At 42.2% G+C, this 24,000-nt stretch overlaps 1 protein-coding gene across 1 annotated transcript in view; it reads left to right on the top strand.

Moving 5' to 3' along the window:
* The window catches only part of LOC128687760 (allatostatin-A receptor-like), a 182,973-nt gene that overhangs the window by 130,536 nt on the left and 28,437 nt on the right, over positions 1 to 24,000 (top strand). Inside the window, exons 5-6 of the mRNA XM_070083615.1 lie at positions 9,085 to 9,250; positions 19,540 to 19,724. Coding sequence (XP_069939716.1) covers positions 9,085 to 9,250; positions 19,540 to 19,724 — 351 coding nt within the window. The remainder of the gene's footprint in view (positions 1 to 9,084; positions 9,251 to 19,539; positions 19,725 to 24,000) is intronic.

Below are 24,000 nucleotides of genomic sequence, written 5' to 3'. Positions count from 1 at the left end.
CTCTCTCTCTCTCTCTCTCTCTCTCTCTCTCTCTCTCTCTCTCTCTCTCTCTCTTCCTCCTCTTCTTATCCTTCCCTTCATCCTCCCCTTCCCTCTCTTCCACTTGAGGACGTCATATGCGTAAAATATTCATGGTTGCTCACTACTTATAGCACAAGAAGGGACGCCTGGAATTACAGATACGGTGGAGTAGGTTCAGCTTCTCTTTAATATATATATATATATATATATATATATATATATATATATATATATATATATATATATATATATATATAAGGTAGGGGGTGTGTGGACCAGGTGTTTACAGTGAAACATATAAGTGAACAGTATTTAGATAAGGCTAAAGAGGTCTTTGTGGCATTTATGGATTTGGAAAAGGCGTATGACAGGGTGGATAGGGGGGCAATGTGGCAGATGTTGCAGGTGTATGGTGTAGGAGGTAGGTTACTGAAAGCAGTGAAGAGTTTTTACGAGGATAGTGAGGCGCAAGTTAGAGTATGTAGGAAAGAGGGAAATTATTTCCCAGTAAAAGTAGGCCTTAGACAAGGATGTGTGATGTCACCATGGTTGTTTAATATATTTATAGATGGGGTTGTAAGAGAAGTAAATGAGAGGGTCTTGGCAAGAGGCGTTGAGTTAAAAGATAAAGAATCACACATAAAGTGGGAGTTGTCACAGTTGCTCTTTGCTGATGACACTGTGCTCTTGGGAGATTCTGAAGAGAAGTTGCAGAGATTGGTGGATGAATTTGGTAGGGTGTGCAGAAGAAGAAAATTAAAAGTGAATACAGGAAAGAGTAAGGTTATGAGGATAACAAAAAGATTAGGTGATGAAAGATTGGATATCAGATTGGAGGGAGAGAGTATGGAGGAGGTGAATGTATTCAGATATTTGGTAGTGGACGTGTCAGCGGATGGGTCTATGAAAGATGAGGTGAATCATAGAATTAATGAGGGGAAAAGGGTGAGTGGTGCACTTAGGAGTCTGTGGAGACAAAGAACTTTGTCCTTGGAGGCAAAGAGGGGAATGTATAAGAGTATAGTTTTACCAACGCTCTTATATGGGTGTGAAGCATGGGTGATGAATGTTGCAGCGAGGAGAAGGCTGGAGGCAGTGGAGATGTCATGTCTGAGGGCAATGTGTGGTGTGAATATAATGCAGAGAATTCGTGGTTTGGAAGTTAGGAGGAGGTGCGGGATTACCAAAACTGTTGTCCAGAGGGCTGAGGAAGGGTTGTTGAGGTGGTTCGGACATGTAGAGAGAATGGAGCGAAACAGAGTGACTTCAAGAGTGTATCAGTCTGTATTGGAAGGAAGGCGGGGTAGGGGTCGGCCTAGGAAATGTTGGAGGGAGGGGTAAAGGAGGTTTTGTGTGCGAGGGGCTTGGACTTCCAGCAGGCATGCGTGAGCGTGTTTGATAGAGTGAATGGAGACAAATTGTTTTTAATACTTGACGTGCTGTTGGAGTGTGAGCAAAGTAACATTTATGAAGGGGTTCAGGGAAACCGGCAGGCCGGACTTGAGTCCTGGAGATGGGAAGTACAGTGCCTGCACTCTGAAGGAGGGGTGTTAATGTTGCAGTTTAAAAACTGTAGTGTAAAGCACCCTACTGGCAAGACAGTGATGGAGTGAATTATGGTGAAAGTTTTTCTTTTTCGGGCCACCCTGCCTTGGTGGGAATCGGTCAGTGTGATAATAAAAAAAATACACACACACACACACACACACACACATATATATATATATATATATATATATATATATATATATATATATATATATATATATATATATATATATATATATATATATATATATATATATATATATTCTGGAGAAAAGGCTTCATAAGTAAGATTTCAGAACGAGATTTTTTGGAGGGAGAGTAACGGGGATTTTATAGCGAAGCTTTTGCAACGAGACTTCTCTAACGAGGCTTCACAGCCACGTTTCAAAGGGACTCCGAACAGAAGGACAGACAATCAGGCTTAGAGACATTATTTTCGAAATTTGACAAACACCAGAACGATCGATCGTTGGATAGATACCGTAGCTCGTCACTCTTGTTTACATTATATTGTACATTATATCTCGCAGATAACAGACGTAAACACACACACACACACACACACACACACACACACACACACACACACACACACACACACACACACACACACACACACACACACACACACACAAAATAACATACGATGCACTCTCAAAATATGTCACAGAACGGGAAAACAAGCCGGACTACAAATTCGGTGACCATGCGTGACAACTCTCGTCCACCAGACCATCATTTGCATTCATGGTGGCTGAGACAGTAAGCTCCCAGCCTCCTTACACTGCAGCGAGGCTGTGGATTTTCAAGAAACAACGGCACCAGACCTCTGTAGCCACTACCTCTCTCCTCAAAATGTGCATGAAATAAATTGTGTCTGAAATGCATAAAATAATATATAAAATTGACCACGGATAGAAATAAACTTTTGCTATTCTCGTAAATCAGATTTTTTGTATATAGATGATATAAATTACTTTGTATATAGCCAGTAGATGCAGGAATTAATGGCCTGATTAAGTTAAAGATACTGTTAGATCACTTACGGTTGACCCTGTTTATTATTATCCTATTGTCCCGTGAAAGTGATTAATGTAATCACTGTTACATTCTCTTCTAAATGTTATTTTCCTGTGAAAGTAATCAGTGAATATTCGTAACAGAGTACGGGGAGGCGGGACAGTCGTGGCTTCTCAGTAAGAATGGCTGCTATTTTTTTTTTTTTGCCCGAGGTGCTTTAACAGTCGCGAGTTCTTATGCCTTGTGCCTTGACGCTGGTGAGAAGGGCTCTTGACCCAAGGAAATGGAGCTCCAGTGCCCTTCCTTGTTTCTAGCCCGGTTACCTCTTGTTCTCATGGGATTAGCACCTCCCCATAATTATAATAATAATGATAAATATTTTTATTATTATTGTTGGTGTTGCTAATATTATTATTATTATTATTATTATTATTATTATTATTATTATTATTATTATTATTATTATTATTATTATTGTTGTTGTTGGTGTTGCTATTATTATTATTATTATTATTATTATTTATTTTATTATTATTTATTATCACACCGGCCGATTCCCACCAAGGCAGGGTGGCCCGAAAAAGAAAAAACTTTCACCATCATTCACTCCATCACTGTCTTGCCAGAAGGGTGCTTTACACTACAGTTTTTAAACTGCAACATTAACACCCCTCCTTCAGAGTGCAGGCACTGTACTTCCCATCTCCAGGATGGGAAGTATTATTATTATTATTATTATTATTATTATTATTATTATTATTATTACATAAAAAAGCACATATTTTTGTCCGTGTTCGCTTGAGACAAACAATTTGCTTCTCCCCTCACCAATATCCTTCATGCGGAATTCGAATCACGTTCAAAATAACACATCTATTGTGCGACCGACTATGTATGTATTTTTTTGCAAGCGGGAAAGCCAATTTTTATGGGTAAAATACTTGTGTTGAAGGATAAGTATGGTCGAGTTCTGGGACTTCCAGAGAGGCATTTAAATTATATGTGTAAAGACTTCTGGAAAAATGTTGAAGTTTGTCCGTGAGATATTGGAGATCTGGTGTTGATGATAGTATTGCAGATCTGGTGTTGATGATAGTATTGTAGATCTGGTGTTGATGATAGTATTGTAGATCTGGTGTTGATAGTATTGTAGATCTGGTGTTGATGATAGTATTGCAGATCTGGTGTTGATGATAGTATTGTAGATCTGGTGTTGATGATAGTATTGCAGATCTGGTGTTGATGATAGTATTGCAGATCTGGTGTTGATGATAGTATTGTAGATCTGGTGTTGATGATAGTATTGCAGATCTGGTGTTGATGATAGTATTGCAAATCTGGTGTTGATGATAGTATTGCAGATCTGGTGTTGATGATAGTCTTGCAGATCTGGTGTTGATGATAGTATTGTAGATCTGGTGTTGATGATAGTCTTGCAGATCTGGTGTTGATGATAGTCTTGCAGATCTGGTGTTGATGATAGTCTTGCAGATCTGGTGTTGATGATAGTCTTGCAGATCTGGTGTTGATGATAGTATTGTAGATCTGGTGTTGATGATAGTCTTGCAGATCTGGTGTTGATGATAGTCTTGCAGATCTGGTGTTGATGATAGTCTTGCAGATCTGGTGTTGATGATAGTATTGTAGATCTGGTGTTGATGATAGTCTTGCAGATCTGGTGTTGATGATAGTCTTGCAGATCTGGTGTTGATGATAGTCTTGCAGATCTGGTGTTGATGATAGTATTGTAGATCTGGTGTTGATGATAGTATTGTAGATCTGGTGTTGATAATAATATTGGAGATCTGGTGTTGATGATAGTATTGTAGATCTGGTGTTGATGATAGTATTGTAGATCTGGTGTTGATGATAGTATTGCAGATCTGGTGTTGATGATAGTATTGCAGATCTGGTGTTGATGATAGTATTGTAGATCTGGTGTTGATGATAGTATTGTAGATCTGGTGTTGATGATAGTATTGCAGATCTGGTGTTGATGATAGTATTGTAGATCTGGTGTTGATGATAGTATTGTAGATCTGGTGTTGATGATAGTATTGTAGATCTGGTGTTGATGATAGTATTGTAGATCTGGTGTTGATGATAGTATTGTAGATCTGGTGTTGATGATAGTATTGTAGATCTGGTGTTGATGATAGTATTGTAGATCTGGTGTTGATGATAGTATTGTAGATCTGGTGTTGATGATAGTATTGTAGATCTGGTGTTGATGATGTAGATCTGGTGTTGATGATAGTATTGTAGATCTGGTGTTGATGATAGTATTGTAGATTGTATGATCTGGTGTTGATAGATAGTATGATGTATTGATCTGGTGTTGATGAAAGTATTGTAGATCTGGTGTTGATGATAGTATTGTAGATCTGGTGTTGATGATAGTATTGTAGATCTGGTGTTGATGAAAGTATTGTAGATCTGGTGTTGATGATAGTATTGTAGATCTGGTGTTGATGAAAGTATTGTAGATCTGGTGTTGATGATAGTCTTGTAGATCTGGTGTTGATGATAGTATTGTAGATCTGGTGTTGATGATAGTCTTGTAGATCTGGTGTTGATGATAGTATTGTAGATCTGGTGTTGATGATAGTATTGCAGATTTGGTGTTGAAGATAGTATTGTAGATCTGGTGTTGATAGTATTGCAAGTCTGGTGTTGATAGTTGACCATCGGTACTAGTCTTGCAAGGTGTTGGGGTGAGAGTTGTACTAGCAACAGTCAGACATATGAGACCAAATAATTAAGAAAATTTAGCACATCTTTCCTACTGGCATATTTAATTTTAGAGTAAAGACAAGAAATTAAACCATGAGGAGGAAATGAAAGAGTTAGTAAAGAGATGTTGTGTATTTAAATAGATTCAACATCGAGGTCTCCTCTTTAACAGTCTACTGAAGAGGACCTCTGGACGTGGGTGTATTGGTGCTAGTGTCCAGTGTTTACTATACGGTTGTGTTGTAACCAAGTCCGTATTTATCGATTGCTCCTCTAATATTATTATTATTATTATTATTATTATTATTATTATTATTATTATTATTATTATTGTTGTTGTTGTTATTAATGGCATTATTATTATTGGTGGTATTATTATTATTATTATTATTATTATTATTATTATTATTATTATTATTATTATTACTGGCATTATTATTATTAGTGGTATTATTATTATTATTATTTATTTATTTATTTATTTATTTATTTATTTGCCTGAAGTGCTGAACCCATCTGCTCCATTTAACGCAAGGAATGGTGGAGGCTCGATCCTACGTCCTGTAATCTCCAAACACTGTACTTACACTCACCAAGTACTTCCGGCGATCTCACGGGAAACAAAGACAACACATTATGCGAGACAATTAACTTGCTAAGAAATAACATCAACAAAGGCTCGCCTAACAAAAGTGTGTTTGTCGTGGTGGGGGGGGTAAGATCTCGAGACTCCGGGGAAGGGGAGGTGAGGGGAGAAGACTTCGAGACAATGTTGTCTTGGGAGACACGAAGAGATCTTTGAAATCCATGTGGAAGGGCAAACAATATTTTTTTATGTTGAGGGAAGGGGGTGGGGCAAACATTGCCAGGTTTGTTGGGGTATGTGTGCGGGTGTGGGGAGGGGAGGAAAATAGTAGAGGAGGGGTTGTGGTGATGGTGGGGGGACTCGCAGCTCGAGAGTGTGGGGTGGGGAAGGGAAGGTCTCGTAATGTCGGGAGAATTGCGACCTGATGCCACCTGTTGTTTACCTGCAGTGGGTGGTCTGAGACCTTTGCTAGGAAGGTGGTGGTCCAAGACCACCATCTTCCTTGTCTGATGGTCTGGCCAGTCTTAATCTAACCTAAATAACGTATATCGAGAAATTTGCTGAAAATTGCTTGTACGAAATCAAAACTTGACTTGTACCAGTAAACTGCTGAACCTTCAAATTATAAGCTAAACTCACATCTGAGATCAACACAAAGATGAGTAAGACACAGGTGTCACAATTAGGTATCTTAGATACCTAACTATTACACGTGTGTCTTATTTATCAACATCAACTCGTCGGTACTGTGTACCATTTTCAACACAGAAACAGACTTAGAAGAAGGTAGTTTATTTACCATGACCGACCAAGGAAATGCATATTGCTAAGCCTGGGAAAATACTCACAGAAGAGAGTTTTTTTCAGTTGGGAGACATAGGCTAATCACTCTTCATCCTGTGGGACCACAGGCTAATCACCCCTCCCCCTGTGGGACCACACGCTGATCACCCCTCCTGTGGGACCACAGACTGATCACCCTTCCTATGGGACCACAGACTGATCACCCCTCCCCCTGTGGGACCACACGCTGATCACCCCTCCTGTGGGACCACAGACTGATCACCCCTCCTGTGGGACCACAGACTGATCACCCCTTACACAGAACCCTCCCCCCCCCCTTCCTTGCCTCTCCCAGCTTCAGGCTGACACCTGTCATTACCTCGTGTATGAAACGCAACCTTTGTGAGGGAAGATGAAGGGAAAACGTGGCTGGCTTTTGTTCCCATCAAGTAACACTCGTATACAATAGAGAGTCCGCCCACAGCCAGTGTTCCCACAGTGCAACTCACAGAAATTCTTTCAAAAATACAGTTTATTCAAAACGTTTATACGCATGACACAGATATCAAAGCACTTTCATTATTATTATTATTATTATTATTATTATTATTATTATTATTATTATTATAAAACTCAAAAACACAATACCGTGATTGAAACAATACACAAATAACCCCCACATAGGAGAAAGAGACTCTATGACGATGTTTCGGTCGGACTTGTGCCATTAACTAGTCACAAACACAAGGGAAAGGGAGCCAGTATAAATACGGACCGAAATGTGTCACAAAGCTTTTTTCTTATGTACGGGTTATTTGTGTATTATTATTATTATTATTATTATTATTATTATTATTATTATTATTATTATTGTTGTTGTTGTTGTTGTTGTTGTTGTTGTTGTTGTTGTTGTTGTTGTTGTTGTTGTTGTTCATATTATTACGAGGAAGCACGAAGCCCGTAGGGGCCACGCAGAGCCTGGGGAAGGGGAGGGGAGAGTTAACTCTAATTCCTTAGATCAAGAGCTCTCCAGCAGCCTCAAGACACTGCCCTGGTGAGCTCAGCTCACCCTCTCGGTAACTCAGTCTTAAGAAACAACTGGGTGAGCTCAAGCTGCCTCTGGAACGTTTACCTAACATGTCAGTGAATGAGCGTTTCGCTCTGTATAGAGCGAAACGTTTTCCCAATAAAAGGTGTAGGACAGGTGGACGCTTGTGCTACTCAACAACTTTCCGGTATTGTATACCATTTTCGACAATAAATGTTTGTTAAGCAAATGAACGGAAAAAAATCAAGGACCCCAATGGAAATAAGTCACTGTGTTTGACCTTTTTTTGGGGGGGAGGGGGGAGGGGGGAGGGGGAGGGGGAGGGGGAGGCGTTATCGTAGGCAATTTACACATACGTTACTATGTATGATAATTTGTGTAACTGTATTCATGTGCGTTTCTACCTAAATTTACTTACTGGTTGCTTTCCCACGTGACTGTTGGAATTCCTCTGCAAAAATTAATTAAAGAATTTGTGTGATCCAAAAAGATTTTTGCTTTGCCTTTTATCACCTAAATAAGATATTTTTTTTATTAACACGTCGGCCGTTTCCCACCGAGACAGGTAACCCGATAAGAAGAAACACGGGAATAGGCCTCTAGGCCGTTCCTATTTCATTCTCGACCTAACACAACCCGGAGTGTACCAGAGTAAGGTACCTCCTTCCATGCAAAAAGAAAAAAAAAGGGCTTCCTCATCATCTCTAAAGGCGAGAAACTAAAGTATGAATATTATATTACACAGACCCCAACACACGACCCAGGTAGAGGGTTGAGATGCCGTAAACGAGATGAGTTGTGGAGGCTTCTCCCTCCGTCCTTCTGTGGTAATTTTCACCTGTATGACACAAAAGGTTAAAGAATTTCCCTGAGTATTAGGGAAATTTTTTTAGTGTTTTTGCGTTGTGAGTGGGTAGGTGTACTCAGCTGTTGGTGGTTGCAGGGGTCGAGTCACAGAATGTAGTGAGAGAGGAGGGTGCGTGTGATCATCTTTTGAGTCTGGGAGAGATGCTGTGAGTGAGATGAGGAAAGTTCTGAAGAGACAAGATGGTGTGGGTGGGGGTGTTGGGGTGGGGGGAGAACTGGATAGAGGGTGTGGGAAGTTAATCAAGATGAGTGGGAGTTGAACTTAAAGAGGCATTTAGAGGAGTGTGTTCTCTCTCTCTCTCTCTCTCTCTCTCTCTCTCTCTCTCTCTCTCTCTCTCTCTCTCTCTCTCTCTCTCATTCCACATTATTGTCTTACCTATACCACATCCCTCATCTTCAACCTCATCATCTCACCAAACAGCACCAGTCTCTGATGTCTCTCACCCACTGCATTTCTCTCTCTCCCCCCCCCCCACAGCATCTCATCACACAACTCGCTGGCGTCCTGTTCTGTGTCGTCTGGGCTGGTACATCCATCGTCGTCAGCAACGTCAGGCCTCGCAGCGCTGCACGCCGGATGTCCCGTCAAGCGATGCGTCCACAGGCAGCGGTCTGGGGAGGAAGTCAAGCAGGCAAGGAAGCAGGTAGGTTTCCAGCGAGGATGTCAAGGGAAGCAGGCACTCTTCTGCGGGGGAGATGAAGGTAGTACGCGAATCTCTGTGAAGGCGGTGAAGGAAAGCAGATACCTATGTCGCTGTGAAGGAGGGGAGGAAGCAGGTACGTCTCTGTGAAGAAAGCAGGTACATCTTTATGAATAATCACGTATGTATCAATAAAGGAAGCAGGAATATCTCTATTACTCTACACTGAGATCCAGCTCATTCCTTCAAATCAGTTCCAAATTACAGCAAAGACAAGTGGGGCGCTAGTCTCGAGGCCCCCACGACCTGCTTGTCCTAGGGGCCCCAACAGCTCCTTGACCTGGGACCCCAAGAGATGTTTGCCTTGGGTAAGAGTGAGACTGAGGAGTGAAGAGTGAGAATGTTTGCTTGCTATTAGCTGATCTCTGTTTGTTAGTCTATCACTTAGTGTTCTTGATACTCGCTTGTTTGTGTATAGTTCGGTCTTCCTCTCTCTCTTTCTCTCTAAGACACATATCCATCTCAGAACCACCGTGACTGGGACACGAGGCTAGCTACAAGGTAGGCCCGAGGACCACCATGACTGGGACACGAGGCTAGCTACACGGCAAGCCTGAAGACCACCATGACTGGGACTCGAAAACAGGTAAAGATTGCAAGATCTTACCCACTAGATGACCGAAGAAGAAGAGGAGATATGTCCACACTATATAAGAGTCACAGAGACGATGCTCGACGGGAGAAAACAACGAAGGGACACGGGATGACACTCAAAGTTCCATCGGGCACATTTGACGCAATAAATAAATCGTTCAGAGCGTAGTAAACAAAATTTATTTCATTAAGAACGACTGCAGGTGAGACGCCAACTCAATATTAGGATTAAAATAGAAGAGCAGCAAAAGGGAATAAAAGTAATCACACTTGCTACCTAGTCGGGAGTTTTTTTTTAAGAAGAACCAGTGAGCAGCCAGTGAGCAAGCTCTAGCTCTTGTACCCTCCAACCCACGACCCGACCACCATTTAGTGGGCAGGCCAACTTACTAAGAACGCATATATAATGGAAGTAGAATAAGTCTGCTAACGAAATGCTGAGAAGTGCATCTGTAAAACACACACACACACACACACACACACACACACACACACACGAGAGAGAGAGAGAGAGGGGTGGGTTGATTGCATCTTCTTGGACTGCAAGAAGGCCTTTGACACAGTTCCTCACAAGAGATTAGTGCAGAAGCTAGAGCATCAGGCGCATATAACAGGAAGGGCACTGCAATGGATCAGAGAATACCTGACAGGGAGGCAACAACGAGTCATGGTACGTAATGATGTATCACAGTGGGCACCTGGGACGAGCGGGGTCCCACAGGGGTCGGTCCTAGGACCTGTGCTATTTTTGGTATATGTGAACGACATGATGGAAGGGTTAGACTCAGAAGTGTCCCTGTTTGCAGATGATGTGAAGTTAATGAGGAGAATTAAATCTGATGAGGACCAGGCAGGACTTCAAGGAGACCTGGACAGACTGGACACCTGGTCCAGCAAATGGCTTCTCGAATTTAATCCTGCCAAATGCAAAGTCATGAAGATAGGGGAAGGGCACAGAAGACCACAGACAGAGTATAGGCTAGGTGGCCAAAGACTGCAAACCTCACTCAAGGAGAAAGATCTTGGGGTGAGTATAACACCGAGCATGTCTCCGGAAGCACACATCAATCAGATAACTGCTGCAGCATATGGGCGCCTGGCAAACCTGAGAACAGCATTCCGATACCTTAGTAAGGAATCGTTCAAGACACTGTACACCGTGTATGTCAGGCCCATACTGGAGTATGCAGCACCTGTTTGGAACCCGCACTTGATAAAGCACGTCAAGAAACTAGAGAAAGTACAAAGGTTTGCCACAAGGTTAGTTCCAGAGCTAAGGGGAATGTCCTATGAAGAAAGATTAAGGGAAATCGGCCTGACGACACTGGAGGACAGGAGAGTCAGGGGAGACATGATAACGACATATAAAATATTTCGTGGAATAGACAAGGTGGACAAAGACAGGATGTTCCAGGGAGGAGACACAGAAACAAGAGGCCACAATTGGAAGTTGAAGACACAAATGAGTCAGAGAGATATTAGGAAGTATTTCTTCAGTCATAGAGTTGTAAGGCAGTGGAATAGCCTAGAAAATGACGTAGTGGAGGCAGGAACCATACACAGTTTTAAGACGAGGTTTGATAAAGCTCATGGAGCGGGGAAAGAGAGGGCCCAGTAGCAACCAGTGAAGAGGCGGGGCCAGGAGCTAAGACTCGACCCCTGCAACCACAAACAGGTGAGTACAAATAGGTGAGTACACACACACACACACACACACACACACACACACACACACACACACACACACACACACACACACACACACACACACACACACACACACACCACACAATATTCAGTCTTAGGAGGAGGGAGGCAGTTAATATTGGTCTGTATTCGCGTACAAAGTATTACCTTGGTGAAGAGAATAAAGAGTTCAAACGATGACTGACGCATCGAACCTTTGAGAAGGAGGAGCTGGTGTGAGGCAGCAGAATGGTGGGCGAAGATGATGAAAATAATAAAAAAATTAAACTGCGAGTGTTTCAGTCGCTGCTTAATCCCAGAGATGTGTTCCCTGTATCCCACAACCCCAGCCCGCTCTACCTCAATGATCCAAGAGAGGTCGCTTCTCTGGACCTTAAAAAAAAAAAACTTATGCAGTAAATATAACTAATTAAAATATATTAGGGTTCATCCTGGAGGGGAAACCTTGAGAACAGGTCAACAGACTCAGGAGCTTTAGCTCAACAATTTCAAGATACCTAGCACCTGTCTCACAACAGCCTCAACACCCACAGCTGCAGACCAACAGCCTCAGCAGCCACAGAAACTGTACATCAACACAGGAGCTAGTGCTCAACCCAGTCCAATACTGAAAAATTTATTCAGTAACAAACTGCCTATGACTAGTTTTTGTTTTTCATAAAAAAGTAATAAATTATTTTTCTTCAGAACTGTGAAATACTGAACACAATATTAAATAATAAGGAAACCCTTTTTATGGAGTGTTAAACTTTAACAAATTTATCTTAGGCTGCCCCAAATGGAACGCTCTAGATGAAGTGCTAAAGCAAATACTGTTTCACAGTTTTAAGACTAGGCACGATCGGGCCGTAGAGGTCAGGAACAAGTTGATCTGAGCGAGTTAGGAAGTGGGGCCAAGAGCTATGTCTTGACCCTTTAAATACTACTACATAAGACCAAATAGATAGGTGTACACACACAAACACACACACACACACACACACACACACACACACACACACACACACACACACACACACACACACACACACACACACACACACACTCACGCGCGCGCGCACACACACACACACAAAGAATGTGAGGAACTCAACATGAGATTCAAAGAAGTGTTCACAGAGGCAACAGAAGGGACTCCAGAAAGATGGAGAGGTGGGGTACACCACCAAGTGTTAGACATAATACATACAACCGAGGAAGAAGTGAAGACGCTGCTAAGTGAGCTAGATGCCTCAAAGGCGATGAGGCCGGATAACATCTCTCCATGGGTCCTGAGAGAGGGAGCAGAGGCGCTGTGTGTACCACTAACAACAATATTCAACGCATCTATCGAAACAGGGCGACTACCCGAGGTATCAAGACAGCAAATGTAGTCCCAGTTATTAAAAAGGAGAGAGACACGGAGCATTAAACTACCGACCAGTGTTACTGACGTGTATACTATGCAAAGTCATGGAGAAGATTATCAAAAGAGTGGCAGAACACCTAGAAAGGATTGAGCTTGTCAACGACAGCCAGCACAGTTTCAAGGATGGGAAATCCTGTGTCGCAAACCTACTGGAGTTCTATGACAAGGTGACAGCAGTAAGACAAGAGAGAGAGGGGTGGGTAGATTGTATTTTCTTGGACTGCAAGAAGGCGTTTCACACAGTTCCACACAAGAGATTAGTGCAAAAACTGGAGGACCAAGCAGGGATAACAGGGACGGCACTACAATGGATCAGGGAATACCTATGGAAATAAATGGTATAAAATACCGACACAATGGAAATATAAACACTTAAGCAGTATAATGTGACTTGATAAAGACCACTACGTGGACGAAACGTTGTCAATAAAGGATCACATTATACTGCTTAAGTGTTTATATTTCAAGGGAATACCTATCAGGACGACAACAAAGAGTCGTGGTACTTGACGAGGTGTCAGAGTGGGCGCCTGTAACGAGCGGGGTTCCACAGGGGTCAGTCCTGGGACCGGTGCTGTTTCTGATATTTGTGAACGATATGACTAAAGGAATAGACTCCAATGTGTCCCTGTTTGCATATAATGTGAAGTTGATGAGAAGAATTCAATCGGACGAGGACCAGGCAGAACTACAAAGGAATCTGGACAGGCTGCAGGCCTGGTCCAGCAACTGGTTCCTGGAGTTCAACCCCACCAAGTGCAAAGTCATGAAGATTGGGGAAGGGACCAGAGACTACAAACCTCACTCAACGATGAGTATAACAGGGTTAGTATAACACCAGGCACATTTCCAGAGGCGCACATCAACCAAATAACTGCTGCAGCATACGGACATCATAATAAGGAATCATTCAGGACCCTGTACACCGTGTATGTCAGGCCTATATTGGAGTATGCGGCACCAGTTTGGAACCCACACCTAGCCAAGCACGTAAGGAAATTAGAGAAAGTGCAAAGGTTTGCAGCAAGACTAGTCCCGGAGCTAAGGGGCATGTCCTACGAGGAGAGGTTAATGTAAATCGACCTGACGACACTGGAGGACAGAAGAGATAAGGGGGGATATGATAATGACTTATAAAATACTGAGAGAAAATTGACAAAGTGAACAGAGACAGGATGTTCCAGAGATGGGACACAACAGCAAGGGGTCATAGTTGGAAGTTGAAGACTCAGATGAATCACAAGGATGTTAGGAAGTATTTCTTTAGTCACAGAGTTGTCAGGAAGTGGAATAGTTTGGGAAGTGATGTAGTGGAGGCAGGATCAATACACAGCTTTAAGAAGAGGTATGGTAAAGCTCAGGAAACAGGAAGAGTGACCTAGTAGCGACCAGTGAAGAGGCGGGGCCAGGAGCTGTGACTCGACCCCTGCAATCACAACTAAGTGTGTACAACTAGGCGACTACACTCTCTCTCCCTCTCTCTCTCTCTCTCTCTTTATTTATCTCTCCATATATCTCCTTCTATCCCTCTAGTTATCTATCCATTTATTTATTCATGTATCTAATTATTTACGCAGCTATCGCTCTATCTCTAACTTCCTCTGAAAATCTATCCTCTCTCTTTCTTACTCGCTTTCCTCTCTTCACTTTCCTTCTTCCATTCTCTTCCTCTACCTCCCTCCTTTATTCACTCTCCCTTTTTATTTCCTTCCTTCGCATCTCTACACCCAGTTAAGCATCTCACGTTAGTGTAATCACGCTCTACTTCTCTCCCTCTTCGTCCTTCATTCACACTCCTATCTTCCTCCCTCCCTCCCACCCTCTCTCACTCCTTTCCATTCTTTCTTACGTCTCATTCACTCTTCCTTTTTCACCCCCTCTCTCTATCCCATCGCTCTCTCTCTCTCTCCCTCTTATCATCCAAATATTTTGTACCATCCCTTCAACTTCCAATAACCCTCAGACGAGGGGATATACACCGTGCAGTGTGTATCCCTCAGAGTATACACACTCTGAGAGGTGTGTATCCCTCAGAGTATATATACTGAGACATGTGTATATCCTTCACATACAATAAAGCAGTGCGATTCTTTTTACAAATGCCACAAAAAAAGTTGCAATGAATATTAATTACCAAATGTTTCCTGACGCGAGTCTTAGTCATATGATGACCCACAGCTGGAGCTTTTGGTCATCTGACGGAGGCCTTCCGCTGGCTTATTGGTCCACCCCTTTAAAAATTAGGGTTATATAAAGATAGTCGATTCCGAAAGCACATTTTCAAATTCATTTTCAAAAAAAAAAAGAAAAAAAAAACTAGTACGTCAGAGAGGAATTTGACAAGCGCGTTAACCGTGTCTTCTGACTTTAATTTTCATCATATATATATATATATATATATATATATATATATATATATATATATATATGCAATAAGATCACAGTGAACAGGTGATTTCAAAATATGCAAAACAACCACTCTGAAAGAATAGAGAAATTCCAAGCGCGTTCGTGACTACTCACATTATCAAGTTCCTTGATAATGTGAGTAGTCACGAAAGCGCTTGGAATTTCTCTATTCTTTCAGAGTGGTTGTTTTGCATATATATATATATATATATATATATATATATATATATATATATATATATATATATATATATATATATATATATATATATATATATATATATTCAACAAGTCGGCCGTCTCCCACCGAGGCAGGGTGACCCAAAAAAGAAAGAAAATCCCCAAAAAGAAAATACTTTCATCATCATTCAACACTTTCACCACACTCGCACATTATCACTGCTTTTGCAGAGGTGCTCAGAATACAACAGTCTAGAAGCATACACATATAAAGATACACAACATATCCCTCCAAACTGCCAATATCCCAAACCCCTCCTTTAAAGTGCAGGCATTGTACTTCCCATTTCCAGGACTCAAGTCCGACTATATGAAAATAACCGGTTTCCCTGAATCCCTTCACTAAATATTACCCTGCTCACACTCCAACAGATCGTCAGGTCCCAAGTACCATTCGTCTCCATTCACTCCTATCTAACACGCTCACGCACGCTTGCTGGAAGTCCAAGCCCCTTACCCACAAAACCTCCTTTACCCCCTCTCTCCAACCCTTTCGAGGACGACCCCTACCCCGCCTTCCTTCCCCTATAGATTTATATGCTTTCCATGTCATTCTACTTTGATCCATTCTCTCTAAATGACCAAACCACCTCAACAACCCCTCTTCTGCCCTCTGACTAATACTTTTATTAACTCCACACCTTCTTCTAATTTCCACACTCCGAATTTTCTGCATAATATTTACACCACACATTGCCCTTAAACAGGACATCTCCACTGCCTCTAACCGTCTCCTCGCTGCTGCATTTACCACCCAAGCTTCACACCCATATAAGAGTGTTGGTACTACTATACTTTCATACATTCCCTTCTTTGCCTCCATAGATAACGTTTTTTGACTCCACATATACCTCAACGCACCACTCACCTTTTTTCCCTCATCAATTCTATGATTAACCTCATCCTTCATAAATCCATCCGCCGACACGTCAACTCCCAAGTATCTGAAAACATTCACTTCTTCCATACTCCTCCTCCCCAATTTGATATCCAATTTTTCTTTATCTAAATCATTTGACACCCTCATCACCTTACTCTTTTCTATGTTCACTTTCAACTTTCTACCTTTACACACATTCCCAAACTCATCCACTAACCTTTGCAATTTTTCTTTAGAATCTCCCATAAGCACAGTATCATCAGCAAAAAGTAACTGTGTCAATTCCCATTTTGAATTTGATTCCCCATAATTTAATCCCACCCCTCTCCCAAACACCCTAGCATTTACTTCCTTAACAACCCCATCTATAAATATATTAAACAACCATGGTGACATTACACATCCCTGTCTAAGACCTACTTTTACCGGGAAGTATTCTCCCTCTCTTCTACACACCCTAACCTGAGCCTCACTATCCTCATAAAAACTCTTTACAGCATTTAATAACTTACCACCTATTCCATATACTTGCAACATCTGCCACATTGCTCCTCTATCCACTCTATCATATGCCTTTTCTAAATCCATAAATGCAATAAAAACTTCCCTATCTTTATCTAAATACTGTTCACATATATGCTTCAATGTAAACACCTGATCTACACATCCCCTACCCACTCTAAAACCTCCTTGCTCATCCGCAATCCTACATTCTGTCTTACCTCTAATTCTTTCAATTATAACCCTACCGTACACTTTTCCTGGTATACTCAGTAAGCTTATTCCTCTATAATTTTTACAGTCTCTTTTGTCCCCTTTCCCTTTATATAAAGGGACTATACATGCTCTCTGCCAATCCCTAGGTACCTTCCCCTCTTTCATACATTTATTAAACAAAAGTACCAACCACTCCAACACTATATCCCCCCCTGCTTTTAACATTTCTGTCATAATCCCATCAGTTCCAGCTGCTTTACCCCCTTTCATTTTACGTAATGCCTCACGTACCTCCCCCACACTTACATTCTGCTCTTCTTCACTCCTAAAAGATGGTATACCTCCCTGACCAGTGCATGAAATTACTGCCTCTGTTTCTTCATTAACATTTAAAAGTTCCTCAAAATATTCTCGCCATCTACCCAATACCTCCATCTCCCCATCTACTAACTCCCCTACTCTGTTTTTAACTGACAAATCCATATTTTCCCTAGGCTTTCTTAACTTGTTTAACTCACTCCAAAATTTTTTCTTATTTTCATTAAAATTTCTTGACAGTGCCTCTCCCACTCTATCATCTGCTCTCCTTTTGCACTCTCTCACCACTCTCTTTACCTTTCTTTTACTCTCCATATACTCTCCTCGTCTTATAACACTTCTGCTTTGTAAAAACCTCTCATAAGCTACCTTTTTCTCTTTTATCACACCCTTTACTTCATCATTCCACCAATCACTCCTCTTTACTCCTGCCCCCACCCTCCTATAACCACAAACTTCTGCCCCACATTCTAATACTGCATTTTTAAAACTATTCCAACCCTCTTCAACCCCCCCACTACTCATCTTTGCACTAGCCCACCTTTCTGCCAATAGTCGCTTATATCTCACCCGAACTTCCTCCTCCCTTAGTTTATACACTTTCACCTCCCTCTTACTTGTTGTTGCCACCTTCCTCTTTTCCCATCTACCTCTTACTCTAACTGTAGCTACAACTAAATAATGATCCGATATATCAGTTGCCCCTCTATAAACATGTACATCCTGGAGCCTACCCATCAACCTTTTATCCACCAATACATAATCTAATAAACTACTTTCATTACGTGCTACATCATACCTTGTATATTTATTTATCCTCTTTTTCATAAAATATGTATTACTTATTACCAAATTTCTTTCTACACATAGCTCAATTAAAGGCTCCCCATTTACATTTACCCCTGGCACCCCAAATTTACCTACTACTCCTTCCATAACATTTTTACCCACTTTAGCATTGAAATCCCCAACCACCATTACTCTCACACTTGATTCAAAACTCCCCACGCATTCACTCAACATTTCCCAAAATCTCTCTCTCTCCTCTACACTTCTCTCTTCTCCAGGTGCATACACGCTTATTATAACCCACTTTTCACATCCAATCTTTATTTTACTCCACATAATCCTTGAATTAATACATTTATAGTCCCTCTTTTCCTGCCATAGCTTATCCTTCAACATTATTGCTACTCCTTCTTTAGCTCTAACTCTATTTGAAACCCCTGACCTAATCCCATTTATTCCTCTCCACTGAAACTCTCCCACCCCCTTCAGCTTTGTTTCACTTAAAGCCAGGACATCCAGCTTCTTCTCATTCATAACATCCACAATCATCTCTTTCTTATCATCTGCACAACATCCACGCACATTCAGACTTCCCACTTTGACAATTTTCTTCTTCTTATTCTTTTTAGTAATCTTTACAGGAAAAGGGGTTACTAGCCCATTGATCCCGGCATTTTAGTTGACTTTTACAACACGCATGGCTTACGGAGGAAAGATTCTTATTCCACTTCCCCATGGATATAAAAGGAAAATTAATAAGACCAAGAACTATTAAGATAAAATCAAAGAAAACTCAGATGAGTGTGTATAAATAAATGTGTACATGTATGTGTAGTGTGACCTAAGTGTAAGTAGAAGTAGCAAGACGTACCTGTAATCTTGCATATTTATGAGACAGACAAAAGACATCAGCAATCCTACCATCATGTAAAACAATCACAGGCTTCGTTTTACACTCACTTGGCAGGACGGTAGTACCTCCCTGGGCGGTTGCTGTCTACCAACCTACTACCAATATATATATATATATATATATATATATATATATATATATATATATATATATATATATATATATATATATATATATATATATATATATATATATTACAGGTTATTAATCCTCGTGTGATAATCATTAGCAATATATATATTATTTCCTCGACTCAGGTGATCAAGATGTTGATCCTCGTGATAATCTTGTTCATGGCGTGCTGGGGGCCCAAGATAGTGTTCTTCGTCTTCCTGAAGAACGGTCTGGCCCAGGAGTCGTTTAAGCCCCTCGTCTACAACACCAGGATCTTCCTGGGTCTCCTGCCCTTCATCCACTCCTGCCTCAACCCCATCATCTACAGGTGGGCACCAACTCTCACTTCTCAAGTTCGAATACGTGTTTTTAACCTGTTCACATTGTTTTTTTTCTTTTCTCAGCTAACCTTCCGACTGGAAATTGAAAACAGAAGACGTTTGGGTCCTTCCTGGGTTTGGTTCGGTTATCTTAAGTTTATTTACCTATAATATTCATGTGTCTTCAGAACCATCGTACAATTTTATGCTTCTTTTGCAAAAGCTTTTATAGATTTCCTGAATACAGTTTAGTTTATTTTATTACTCTTAATTTGATAATGATATACAACTACCCTAAATACAGCCAAATATATATTTTTTAACGATTAGGAGTAACATAATAGTAACTTCTCAAGTTACCATTTTGTTACTACTATTATTCTACTGTTCTCACTTCAAACATCGGGACGAATCTGATAATAATACGGAAATGGAAAACTCACTTGGAATGTGCAAGTAAAAAATTGATTTGCTAAAGAGAGCCTCGTTTAGAGATCGAAATATGCAACCTCTTTTAATATCTCGTTTTATTTATGCCTTGCTTGCACTGGGTAATGATCACCACTATACCGGCGCTTCATGTCTATTGCGGTTTCTTCATGTCTGTAGCTGGTCTCTGTTAATTTCCTCAGCCTCAGCATCTTCACAGAATGACGTTTGATCTCTGCTATCTCTCTCTCTCTCTCTCTCTCTCTCTCTCTCTCTCTCTCTCTCTCTTTCTCCCACACACACAGAAATGTCTTTGTCTGTTCATCCATTTCGCACATACATGCATTTACGTATTTACGTATTTATGCTAATATAACAATAAAGGAACACACACACACACACACACACACACACACACACACACACACACACACACACACACACACACACACACACACACACACACACACACACACACACATACACACGAATACGCATACACACACACACACACACACACACACACACACACACACACACACACACACACACACACACACACACACACACACACACACCCACATACACACGAATACGCATACACACACACACACACACACACACACACACACACACACACACACACACACACACACACCCTCCACCACTTGACACAAACACTTGACACAAACACGTACTCCCCCTCCCCTAACCACCTCTCCTCCTTCCCTAACCACCTCACCTTAGCCACCTACCCCTCCCCCAAACCACCTAACCCCTCCCCAAACCATCTAACCCCCCCAACTACCTCCCTCCCTCCAATAACCATCCTACCCCTCCCCCATAACCATCCATCCCCTCTCTCTCTCAAAAACGTACTCCCCCATCCCCTAACCACCTCTCCCCCTTCCCTAACCACCTAACCCTAGCCACCTACCCTTCCCCCAAACCATCTAACCCCCTCCCCCAACTATCTCTACCCCTCCAATAACCATCCTCCCCCTTCCCCACAACCATCCATCCCCTCTCCTCCTAACCATCTATTCCCCTCCCCCTAACCACCCGTCCCCCCTTCTGCAGAGCAACGGGGGAACCTAGAACCAGGATGAGGACAAGGGGCGGCTTCAAGGACGAATCTGGGAGGGAGGAATGGGAGGCAGAGCTCAAAAAAAGGGAGGAAGACTGGGGAAGGAGACTAGATGAGCTGGAAAGGAAGATGGAAGAGAGGTTAGCAGCAGAATGCAGAAGGTGGAAGCAACAGGCCACAGCAGCAGAAATCAAGATAGAGAGATTAGAAGAGGAGCTGAGACATCTGAAACAGCACAGAGACAAAGATATTACAGAAGTAGCATCGGCAATGGCTACATCAGACACAGACAACAGGTCTGAAGGAAGCATGGAAACTAAACTGTATGCAGAGGTCCTGTCAAACCCACATGGGGCCAAAACAAAGACAGGGAGCACACTAGGACAGAATGAGAGGTTGGAAGATTGAACAATAAAATGAGAGTGAGAACGGCTGGATTTGAGAGGGACCTGTCCTCCCAACATCTGAGTTCTTACTTCTCCTAGTGACCTACGTCTCACCTCCTGGCGCTATATAAAGCTCCATCCTGTCACTTCATCTCCATATTGTTTCATACCATGGAACAATGCTCTTCTCCAGACTGAGGGACTGACCACCTCAAAACTTTAAGGGTGATGGACTGATTACATCGTCTTCAAGTATCTTCTGCTTCTATCAACTTTTCTGTACTCGACTGAAGAAGCCTACTGTGTAGGCGAAACGTTTCGAAATAAAGATACCTAACTGTTGCATATGTGTCTTACCTAACGAGAGGTTGGAAGACATTGAAGGAACTAGGACATTTGCAGGGACCTTACCAGATACCTGTGGGGGCCAGGAACAGGTGAGCAGGAAGGACAAACCAAGAAGCATGGGGGCCATAACTAGGGAAGGGACTGAAGGAAGGAACACTCCACGGGAAGGAACTAAAACACATCAGATGATGCAATGGGAGTCACAGTTGGAGGTGGAAAGGGAGAGATCCGTGTTTGTCTATGGGCTAGACGAAGCTAAAGGGGAAACTTATGATGAAAGAAAGCAGGAGGAGAAAAATACGATTGAAGATATCATGAAGGTGATAGGCGAGGGGGGACATGACCCAGGTGGCAAATTTTCGGAGAATCGGGTGGTTCACAAAGAAAAGGAATCGGCCTCTCAAAGTAATTTTCAAGGCAGAATCAACCCGAACCATGATCCTGCAGGAGAAAGCACGGCTGAGAAGCAAGCAGGAGTTCCGGAGTGTGTACCTCGATCGAGACAGAACACAGGACGAAAGGAAGACAATGAAAGAGAGAGTTCAAAAACGAAAGGAGAAATGGGAGGAAATGAAAAAGGAGAGCAGAATAACCCAGGATCAAATGGAAGGACAAGCACACACCCCAGAAACACCTGCAGAAGGACTCCAGCCACGACACCCCCAAGGCAACTGAACAATCCAAACCAACCATCGCACACCGATCCCTCTGTTCCCACCCCCCACACCACAGTTACAGTATTAGAACATAAGTTGAAGGTTTGGTACACAAATGCAGATGGATTAACGAATAAACATGAGGAATGGCAAGAAAGAATCAATGAGAAGTCCCCAGACATCATAGCTGTTACAGAAACAAAACTCACGGAGACAATAACAGATACAATCTTCCCACCGGGAAACCAGATCATGAGGAAAGATAGAAGGGGCAGGGGGGGAGGTGGGGTTGCTCTGCTCGTAAAAAACAGATGGAAATTCGAGAAAATGGAAGGCAGAGATGAGACGGGAGAAAGAGACTACATAGTAGGTACACTTCAGTCTAGGGAACACAAAGTGGTCATTGCAGTGATGTATAATCCACCACAGAACTGCAGGAGGCCAAGAGACGAATATGAAGAGAGCAACAGAGCAATGGTGGACACACTTGCTGAGGTGGCAAGAAGACCTCACTCCAGCAGAGCAAAGTTGCTGGTTATGGGGGATTTCAACCACAGGGAGATTGACTGGGAAAACCTGGAGCCACATGGGGGTCCCGAAACATGGAGAGCCAGGATGTTGGACGTGGTGCTGGAAAACCTCATGCACCAACATGTTAAGGACACTACCAGAGTGAGAGGGGAGGATGAACCAGCAAGATTGGACCTTGTGTTCACCCTGGGCAGCTCAGACATTGAGGACATCAAGTATGAGAGTCCCCTAGGAGCTAGCGACCACGTGGTTCTGTGCTTTGAATATATAGCAGAGCTGCAAGTGGAGAGAATAACAGGAGTAGAATGGGAAAAGCCTGACTATAAAAGAGGGGACTACATAGGGTTGAAGAACTTCCTGCGGGAGGTCCAGTGGGACAGAGAACTGGCAGGAAAGCCAGTAAATGAAATGATGGAATATGTAACAACAAAATGCAAGGAGGCAGTGGAAAGGTTTATTCCCAAGGGCAACAGTAACAACGGGAAGACCAGAACGAGCCCTTGGTTTACCCGACGGTGTAAGGAGGCAAAAACAAAGTGCAATAGAGAATGGAAAAAGTACAGAAGGCAGAGAACACACGAAAATAGGGAGATCAGTCGCAGAGCCAGGAATGAGTATGCACAGGTAAAGAGGGAGGCCCAGCGATAGTATGAAAATGACATAGCATCGAGAATCAAGACTGACCAGAAACTGTTGTATAGCCACATCAGGAGGAAGACAACAGTCAAAGACCAGGTGATCAGATTAAGGACAGAAGGTGGAGAACTCACAAGAAATGATCAGGAGGTATGTGAGGAGCTGAACAGGAGATTTAAGGAAGTTTTTACAATAGAGACAGGAAGGGCTG

Source organism: Cherax quadricarinatus, chromosome 10 (genome assembly GCF_038502225.1).
Source record: "Cherax quadricarinatus isolate ZL_2023a chromosome 10, ASM3850222v1, whole genome shotgun sequence".
In the NCBI taxonomy this organism is placed as follows: Eukaryota; Metazoa; Arthropoda; class Malacostraca; order Decapoda; family Parastacidae; genus Cherax; species Cherax quadricarinatus.
Note: the sequence above shows the minus strand (reverse complement) of the source record. Positions and strands in the feature narration are given on the sequence as shown.